At 34.1% G+C, this 10003-nt stretch overlaps 1 protein-coding gene across 3 annotated transcripts; it reads right to left on the bottom strand.

The window, feature by feature from the left end:
* Window positions 1-1683: 1683 nt before the first annotated feature.
* Window positions 1684-8093, bottom strand: LOC133289286 (probable E3 ubiquitin-protein ligase RHG1A). Of its 3 annotated transcripts, none has more exons than XM_061487188.1 (7): window positions 7758-8093; window positions 7271-7439; window positions 4624-6416; window positions 3657-3707; window positions 2621-2719; window positions 2365-2505; window positions 1684-2282 (listed from the first exon to the last, which is right to left on the bottom strand). In XM_061487188.1, exons 3-7 carry the CDS (start codon window positions 6319-6321, stop codon window positions 2151-2153), a joined length of 2121 nt encoding a protein of 706 aa, XP_061343172.1. In that variant the 5' UTR covers window positions 6322-6416; window positions 7271-7439; window positions 7758-8093; the 3' UTR covers window positions 1684-2150. The 3 variants fall into 3 exon arrangements, with proteins under 3 accessions (XP_061343172.1, XP_061343171.1, XP_061343173.1); XM_061487187.1 differs by having other exon boundaries at window positions 7271-7421; XM_061487189.1 differs by lacking the exon at window positions 3657-3707 and having other exon boundaries at window positions 7271-7421.
* Window positions 8094-10003: the final 1910 nt, after the last annotated feature.

Raw genomic sequence — 10003 nt, 5'->3', positions numbered from 1 at the left:
AAAATGATTTAAGGTCTTAATTATTTGGTCTATTTGGGCTGAAAGAAAGCCAACCAAAGTATAAAAACAAAATTACGGATTGAGTTTTTTTAATGACCTTGCAATTCTCTTTGTAATTCGGTTGTACAATATCAATCAATATTCATGCAATGCAATATTCTGATGGAATAATGCTTTATGGATTTAAATTTTTTTAAAAAAAATAAACCATTTTTTTAATGAAAAAAGGCAAAACTAATATTTGTTGACAGAACAGTTAACAATTTAATTATTTTATCAAAACATACGTATTTTCATAACAAATAATAGATATTGAAAATTTATTGTCCTAATTTTTTATTAATGATTGCTAAATCTATATATCATTTAGTAATTTAGTATTAATTATGACATATTTTATCTACTAATTAAGTCTTACAAGTTATAAATAAGGCTCTGCTTGTATGTGTTGTTTTTTAAATAAATATTTTTAATTAAAAATATATGTCAAAAAATTTAAGATAATTAGATAAATTTTTTCTAAAAAGAAAAACCAATAAAAATCCGATCCTCTTCAAATTATTTATAATTATATTTTCTCAACGAAAAATCCTGAAAATTATAATTTTAGTCTGTTTGATTGTCTTAAGTTTTTAAGATGTATTTGTAATTTTTATATTTGTGTTTAAACGATTAGCAAGAATTATTTTTAAAAAATAAATTAAATACACAAATGAGGGAAGCATTTCATCTTAACTTAGAATTATAGATAACATTACTTATACACATTAATCATGTAATTAACTTTTTTGAAACATTTGCGTGAAGGGTAAACATGATAAAAGAAAAAAAAAATTACATAAAACATTAAAGAAAGAAAGGGTAGCGTGGATTAGAAGTTTAGAAATAGAAAGAAAGGGTAACATGATAGATTGAATGGTAAAAAGTCAAACTAGTTCACAATTTAATCCGTTTACATTGCAAATGAAAAAGCATTAAAGAAGACTAGAATTGGTCAAGTTTATAAGGTTATACGTTCAAACCCGAGTGCCATTATTATATCAAAAAAAAATAATTAAAGCATATAATAAATTATATGTTTGATTTGGGGTTTTTTTTCTGAAAATAATCATTTAAAAAAAAAATTATCAAGATAAGCTAATTTAACTAAGCATAAAACTAAAATTTTAATGATCTTATGCTTTAAAGCATAAATTAAAATATTTTTAAAATTTTAAGATTTTACTTTTTTTTGGATTAAGCTTAAAAGCAACAAGATTTTACTTCTTGAAGTGAAATTTTAACAACCATTATGCCATGACCATTGGGAATTAGGATCTTTGTCGAGGGCAAAGAAAGCAGCGGCAACTTTGAAAATGGAATGTACACGAGAAGAGAGGCTACAAGGTACTGGTGGTGCTCACTACTCAGAAGTCCGAAATGAGTCTTTTTAATCTAAACCCTATTCATAATCAATTTAAAATTTTTTCATTAGAAATTGGATTCTAGTTTATTTAGGCAATATGAATTTATTTTAAACATGCCAGCAAGGTTACCACTTCACTGTTGCGTCAGCTGATGTTGCCCACGTTTTGTTGACGTAGGAATTAAATTTTCATTTTCTATGGCAGAATTATGTTGAGAAACCTAAGCAAGCCAAGGGAACTCCACCCTCTAATATTCGTACACTAACAAAACCAAGGAATAGCAAATGCGGGAGCTTAGTTTGGTCATAACATCATAGTTCATAACAGGACCCAAATATGTAAAATCCAGTAACTTACATTTGAATAATATTCTTATACCAAGTTTTCCTTTTAAGTCATAAATCCAATCAGAGCACTATGAGCAATGTAAATTTTTTTCATAAATGTAAACCAAGCCTTGTCAACTGCAGCAGTTAAGAGTTGCACCTCCATCCACTTCATCCGTCACCTAAACCGGGAGATCATTGGCTTTAGATAAATAAACAAAATGTTATTCGGGGGAGCCAAGGGTTGGGGAGACCTTTTTCAGGCAGGTACGGCAATTTACTAGGCTACACATAGAAAACAAGGTATGACAAGGCAGCAAAGCACCAGGGGATTCTGCTTCAATTAACCCGAATTTCCTGGGTAAATTGTGTCATTTTTCTTCATCTTCATATTTGCCGGAGAATCAAGTGACAAATCTCATGTTGTCAAACCCGTTGTCTTACAAATAGGACACAGGTTCTTATGCATTAGCCACTGTTTAATACAGTTGCTATGGTAATCATGGCCACAATCAAGCGTTCCGATATCATCTCCATCACCGTAATTCTCCTGCAGACAACATAATCAAGGGATAAGACCCTTGTACACATGCATGTAAGGGGATATAGAGAAGTCAGCAAGTCAGGTTTACCTGACAAACACAACAGGGCTCTGCATCAAGCTGAGATTCCGTTTCAATTGAATACTTTTTCTGTTTCAAAAGTTTCAATACGGTTTCCTCACTCAATCCAGTACTCACATTTCCAATGCGCTCTTCCAGAGCCAATAGCTCCTATTATTATAGTCATAAATTATACATAATAAGAAACTCTCTAAAATGAAGCATCAACTTGAAGTATAAGCAAGGGATAAACTGACACTAAAGTGTATCGATTTATTATTATTACCTCATAAGACATGTTATCAACATCAAGTCTCATATCCCTGTGTCGATCATGAATATCAGCCATTCCAGAAAATACAGTCTGATCAAGGATCATAACATCCTGTCACAAAATGAAAGCACAGGTCTTAGACCACAGTTCATGAACAAGGTATAAATATAAAGACAAACAGTAAACAGCCAACCTAAATGAGATTATGATCAGATAAAAATTCATATATTTAACTAACTTCGAATTATGAGTTTTTTTCTTCAAAAGGGAAAAGAAAGCTTTTAGGAAGGGGATGTCATGTTGGTTACAGAAGCAGTTTCCCAAATCCAAACTAAAAACCACAGAAGATAAGAACTTTCAAGGCCACCCTAAGCAATTTGTATCAGGGTAGATGCAATGAGCTAACCAGAAGACAGTCACCATTGGGTGTTTGTAGTGTTTTGGATCTCCTAGGTCTCTAACCCTAGTACAAAAGGTAAATTCCTTGAAAAAGAACAAGGGCCGCAGTCCTTCACATCCTCACACTGTGTTGGATAACAAGATTAGGGGTTTGTTGGCCAATTGTTGGAGTGTGCGTGTGATAATGGCATGGGAATAGAACCGGGTAGTTGATTGCCTTGCAAATCTTTCTCATGGTTTTGACATTAGACTTCACGTACTGGAGTTTCCTCCTCCAGGAGGTGGCAGACAATTGCTAGAAGTTTTGTCTGGTGCGTATTTCTTTAGGACTTCATTGCTCACGACGACACAACCTATGTTTGTATGATTGAACAATATATACCCTTGGGAATCCAAGTGTATGCCCAATGAGAATTACAAATAAATCAACATTATTGGCAAGCTTGTTAGGGCCAACTTAAAACTCAACCTTTGCTGCTCAACAGGACAAGTAATCATATCTTTTGCATTAGAGCTGAACAGGATTTGAACCGGCTTCGAAGCCATTATAGCACTATTTAGTAAATCAGACAGAGAGAGGCAATGAAAGCTTTATTCAACTCAACATCTACCCTTTGTCAGCATACACCAATAATTTTGAATAACTAACCTCGAATCGCAGGTTCCCACCCCTTCGCATAAGGCCCAAAACATTGCGAAGCTGCACCAAGAAAAAAAATGTCATTTCCAATGGAACAATTATTCATAAAAGGAGATAAAATACTGCAACTTTCAAGAGTATTATGATAACCAAGAGCTCAGATATTGTCTGTAGAAGGCAGCAAGAGGACGTTGTCGTAAAGATTAAAAACAAAACTAAATCTACCTTTTTCTTCAAGGGACTAGTTCAATTATGATAACAAGTTGTATATAGCGGTTGACTAGTTACTTAAATATTTATTCCTCATTAATCACGGTATTAGGAGTATTTTTTAGTATAGTGTGATCTCTGGTATTAGATTATTTGGGATATTTATGAACATAATTTCATTATTTAGATTTCACTTATAAGCTAAGTTATTGAGGTTTAAAACCCTCGAGGGATTAGGACTAGATTGTGAGAGCCAAAGTGATGCAATCAAACCTAGAGTGATGATTGAGCAAGAGCAAGCAACCTTTGGAGAGAAGTCTAATCAAATTTGCTACCAGACTAATTTTGCTTACCGGAAATCAATACTAACAGTTATATTCAAAACCCTACCTCATTCAGCCAGGAGTTTGCCTTAAATAAACTTGAAGCCTAAGTTCATGGCTTTTGAAAATACGGAAAAGAAAGATCAGAAAAGTTCACAAGAAATAACAACTAGAGGCTGAATTACAGTAATCACGTAGTCTTAACTCGATGGGATAACATAAGATGTAAACCAAATGTGTTGGAATTGAAGCTACAATCTTTTAATCGGTGAGTTTCCACTTAAAACAATTTCTAGAACAAATATTTAAATTTAAAAAATAATGGTGCTGATCACTTAGATGCGTCCAAACACTAGATACAATCACTAAAGCAACAATATTTCCCAGCAGTAAAAACTAAGAAGATTATTGAAATGCAAGAGACAAAACAGCAGTATACAAACCTCAGATACAAGTCTACTACTTCCTTCACTTGCAACAGCCAAAGTACGTAATGAATAGGGAATTCCAAAGTCACTATCTCCCTGCCTCTCCAACCATGAAGATGATCTTGGGTGTGCCCCAGATGATAACAACCTCGATTCAGATGTAGAAGGACCAGAGCGCAATGAAGAATAATTATTGCTCGAACCGCCAGTAGCCTCAGAACCAGGAGAAAACAAGGACCGGCGAACATATTCAGATAACCTCCGAGGATGCTGCGGAGGATTAGGACGAGAAACCCAAGTTGAGGCAGATGAGGGATTGACAGCTGGATTGGATCCAATCCGCAAAGAAGAAGCAACATTTCCTGGAATATTTAAATTTGCACTACTTGAACTTGAAGCTCTAATTGTTGGATTTTGAACCAAATTTCTTAAATCAGTTGCAGGTACAAACACTGGGTGTTCTAAAATATTTCTGGACATACTTCTTGAGCTTGAATTCTCCTGTGGTAGATTATCCCTGTCCGGACATATGGCTGAATTTGATGAATGGATATTTCTGGAGCTAGAACCACCACTCCATCTAAATGATTGCCTATTCCTTGGCAAAGCAGGAACATGGATTACGAGCGGCTGGCTGTGAGGAATCATATTATCTATTGGTGGTACTGACCTCAGGTTCAGAGAATTATCGACAGGATGAAACCTTTGTGACACCTGAGAAGAAGAAGCACCAGAATGCCGAATCATGCTCCCAGTTGCGAATGCAGTAGGAGGAATGAAATTTTGTTGGTTTGAAGGATTTATCCTCAGACGGAAATTCCTGTGGAAGCTTTCTGAGTTTCCTGCAATGTTTGAATCAGGAACACTTTCAGAGGCTTCATCGCCCATAGCCAGGCCAAGTCTCGCGTTTACCTGTTCTGAGGAAATAGATCTGCTTGAAATGTACCCAGCATTACCCTGAGTAGGGATAGAGTGCCAAGCACTACCATCTGTATGCTGACTGTAGCTAGAACTTCCACCATCTGAAGATTGGCCAGCATTTCCATCCACAGCTTTTCTTTTACAGGATACACGGTGAGTGTCCACTGAACAACCTGGCCTACCATCAGTATCTTCTAAGAAGCCATTATTTCTAGAAGGAAGCAAAAAAGAACCAGAGCCAATATTGGATGGAGCAGACTCATTCACTGATAGACTGGACTTACGCAAGTTAGGGTGCTCCAGTTGTTGACTATTATCACTGCCACTGTCTGCCAAACCTGCATTTAAGTTGAGATTCTGGGACATTAAATGAGAATTGGAGCTCCGCATATACATAGGACCTGTACTGGTGTTGTCCAGTGAAAGAACATTGGTTGGTTCAAGGCGCCTTTCTTCTAGTCTTGGACCAATTAATGCACCAGAACTAATGGATGATGACCATCCAAGTTCTCTTTTTTGCTCGTTATTGTTAATCTCATTTGGTGCATTACTAGAGCTAGGCTCCCCTAAGCTCCATCCACTCAAATTTTGCCATTCATGGTTTATAGGATTCACATAAGATGGGTTTATATCACTGGGAGAAAGTATATATTCAGGTATTTGATTTTCTGCAGGATTCCGCACATTATTCCAGCAAATAGACTGATCCACAGCAGCATTACTCGATGTAGATCCACAATCAAATTCTAAGGTTTCAGACATGGAACCAATTGTACCTCTCTGCCCTTGCATTGAAGGAATCTATTGAGTTTCCCAACTCAATAAAGTTAAATATATAAAACGAATTCCTCAATGAAGCAGCAAGCCATGCACAAAATTCAGCAGATCTGTTCAACAAAACAAGAAAATGATCATTAGGTATTGAAAATGGACAAGTCATAAAAATCCATTATTGCTAAGATGGAACTACAAGCAACATCAAGTAGTGATCTTTTTATTCTCCATAACTTTACAATGGCAACAAAACCTGAAAAAACATTTAAAATCACATATTTAATCTATATCCCGATGCCTGGCTGTTGTGAGATGTACACCACTTGAAATGTTTCTTAGTATGGCTTTGATCCAATTATGCACATCCACCTGTAACCTAGTTTAAATTAATTATTTCAAAATGTATCATCTCACTCAAACTCTAATTTAAGCTTCTAAAAGCAACAATTATCCCCCCCCCCTCCCCCAATGTTCTCATTCTCTCTAAAATGCATCTCAGTCATATGTGTATTATTTCTGTAGACCTTTTGTCGTAGTAACAAGAGTACTTGAGTTTTATATTGATTCTTTTTGTACACTAGCATTGAAATTGAGTATCATGATGATTACATGAATGCAACTAATACAAGTAGCTAAGATCCACGATTTGGACATATAAAACTTCTATCAATCTCAAGGCTCATCTGGCAGTATCTGTTGAAAGCTGAAACTACAGCAGGAAGGGCAAAGCAATCTAAAGATGGAATACTCATCCACGAAAGATGTAATCCGTATATGCTTCAGTACAACATCATATATCAACAAAAGTATCCCCGCATAAGGTAGCTTACGCGTTTTCAACACACAAATTCTATGATTATGCAACAAAATTATGAAATAAACATTGTTTAACACATGAAATTCATCACTATTAATAAAGCCAATGTTGAACTGAAGATAAGGTTAAGCATGCTTCCTATGCCCAAACCTTGGGAGTTAGCATGTAGAACAGGAACGCAACTTTCCCAAATCACAAGCATCAACCCTCAAACCTCCTTCATCGACTAAAGAATCTTGCAGTACAAATCCCACTAATGCAGCATTGCCAATTGATTGAGTCGCAAAATTTTTCACACCACCTACATAAAGAAACGGCACTTCAACAATAAAGTCAGCACCTTTACACAGAAGGTAAATGGATAAAATGGTGGGGGGGATGAAATGATATTTTTTTACAAAGATCAGCTCGAATATTGAAAACACCAAATTGGATTCCATCGACACAAAACCAAGTTGAATTAAAGCGTTTCAGGAACCAACAAAAAAACCAGTAGAGTTCAACAACCCAACCCTCCTCCTTTGAAATCCCATCCAAAATAAATAAAATAAAAACATCAATAAATTTGTGAATCGCAGCAAATAACCGAGTGATCAAACCAGAAAAATGAAAAGTAGGTTAAGTGAAAGAAACTTACGAAATGAAACGAAAAAAGCCGATCTATTTGGAGAATCACAGGTTGAGTGACTCAGAATAAATAGAGAACGAAAGCACCCATGTTGGTTGGGGTGCTTTTTTATTCGATTTAATGTTCCCTTTCCTCCTGGGGAGAAAACAAAGAAAGCCAAGAACACAGTGTGAAAAAAAAAAAAAAAAAGGGGGAGAGAAGAGAATGGAGGCCCTGTTGGGTGGTGGAGGAGGATATCAAAATCAGATAGGGAAATTAAAATAAATAAATAAACAAAAGTAATCTTTAATTTACGAGACAACTCAATACATTTGATTAGATGAGGGGGAGAGAGAGAGAGGGTAAGAATCCTTACCTCGAAAGAGAGGAGAGACAGCTTTTCTCCTTCAGACAAATATATAGTTGAAGGAGCTTATATTTAACATTTAACATAATATAATTTTTTTTTTTTACACATATTAAAGAAGTGGGGTTCATATATTTTTTTTTTCTATCATTTTATTTTCTCTCTCTTTTGATATGAGAGTTGAAAACAACACTTACATTATGTTACATAACATTAATAAAACCCATACTTGAATGGAATCATAAAATTACATTTAATATTTAGATTTCAAAAATGAAAATACTATGAGTAATAGTAATTATTAATTTATTAATAATATTGTTACTGGTAATTCCCTAATGAGAAAGAGGCAAAGGGGTCCACTTTTTGGCCTTTATCAAATGGGGGAGGTGAGATCTGTGTCTTAAATATTTCTGATTTTTTGTCCCCAAACATAGTAAATAATAATAATAATAATAATGCTACTAAATATTGTTTTTCTTTTTCTTTTTCTTTTTTCCTGTTGTGACACGACACTATTTAATTTGGAGAAATAGAGGATTATATACTGGTTTTTGTAGTAATAATATGCAAGGCCCACACGCGAGCGGCTTACATATGGGGTGAAAAAATGTTAAAGGGTTTGAATGTGTATTTGTAAAATAATTTGTTAGAATATAGAAAATAAAAAATTACCTTTTATCGTTTTATTGATTTATTATTTATTTTTCTTTTTTAATCATAATTAGTTGTGAAGCATTTATAATAATTTCCTTACAGAAAATTTCATATGGAAAGTATTTTATTTTGATAAACTATTTATGGACTTTATTTATTGTCTCTCTCTCTCTCTCTCTATAAACCTATTCCACATTTGAATTAGAAAAATAAATTCTGTGGTATAAATAGTAAATAAAATGACTAAATATGATACATCCTATGTTGCTAAATTTCTTGCCAGTACAATTTTAGGTGAAACTTAACCAAATAATAATGGATACTTGCTGGGAGGCGCATGCGATGGCCAAGGGCTTTTTAAATCTTTGGGTTTGCCAATTTATCTCACAGTTTAACTTTGCTTTAATGAGGTGTGAATACGTGAACCTAAAAGTCTACCATGTACCTCTGCATTGGCAGGTTCCACCAACGCATCTTTTCTTTCTCTTTAATTTAATTTTCTTGTTCTATCGTTAATAGAGAGAGGTGGGAGATGGGGAAAGTATGGGTTCAATTCAAGCAATTAAAGGAATTCCAAATTTCTTGAAACGGCATGTGCCACCACTGGTGGGTATTTTATTCTTCATGTACTTCGTCATCTTTGTGCTTTCTTTCACCCGGTTCTTTCTTCTTCAACTCTTCCAAACGGAGTTTTCATCTCTCTCTCAAGTGGATGTATTTTTTAATTGCCTTTTAGCTATATGTACCCATTTGGTTGCTCAAATATACAATTCATCCTTGTAGAAAAACAGTACAGCCTTTAAAAATTCCAAAGTGATTGAAATAATAAATGTCACAAAATGGAATATCCGAAGTTTTCTATGCTTCTAACGTTATGTACGAACCCCTTGTGCTTGTTATGACAACTTACAATACGGCATGAACAAGAATAATAATGCTCATGCATGCATCATATATTATGTTATTTTTATTGTGAATAATGTTTTTAATAGCAACTGGCTGCAAAATCAACGATCCTGAATCATCTGTGCATCCACCAAATGTCAAAAAGAAAAAGAAATAGCAAAACATCATCATTCTATTCGGAATATTTTAAAATAGAAAAAAATTTGATTTGATTTAAAAAATATATTATTTATTTCAGAATCCGTTATAAAAAATTGAATTGATTTATAAATTAAATTTCATATTTATAACTTACTAAAAAATAAATTGATTTAATTTAATTTTTTAAATTAATTATTTAGCTAAG

Source organism: Gastrolobium bilobum, unplaced genomic scaffold, assembly GCF_033153095.1.
Source record: "Gastrolobium bilobum isolate Gb01-03AN ecotype WA unplaced genomic scaffold, APGP_CSIRO_Gbil_v1 utg9887, whole genome shotgun sequence".
Lineage (NCBI taxonomy): Eukaryota > Viridiplantae > Streptophyta > Magnoliopsida > Fabales > Fabaceae > Gastrolobium > Gastrolobium bilobum.
Note: the sequence above shows the minus strand (reverse complement) of the source record. Positions and strands in the feature narration are given on the sequence as shown.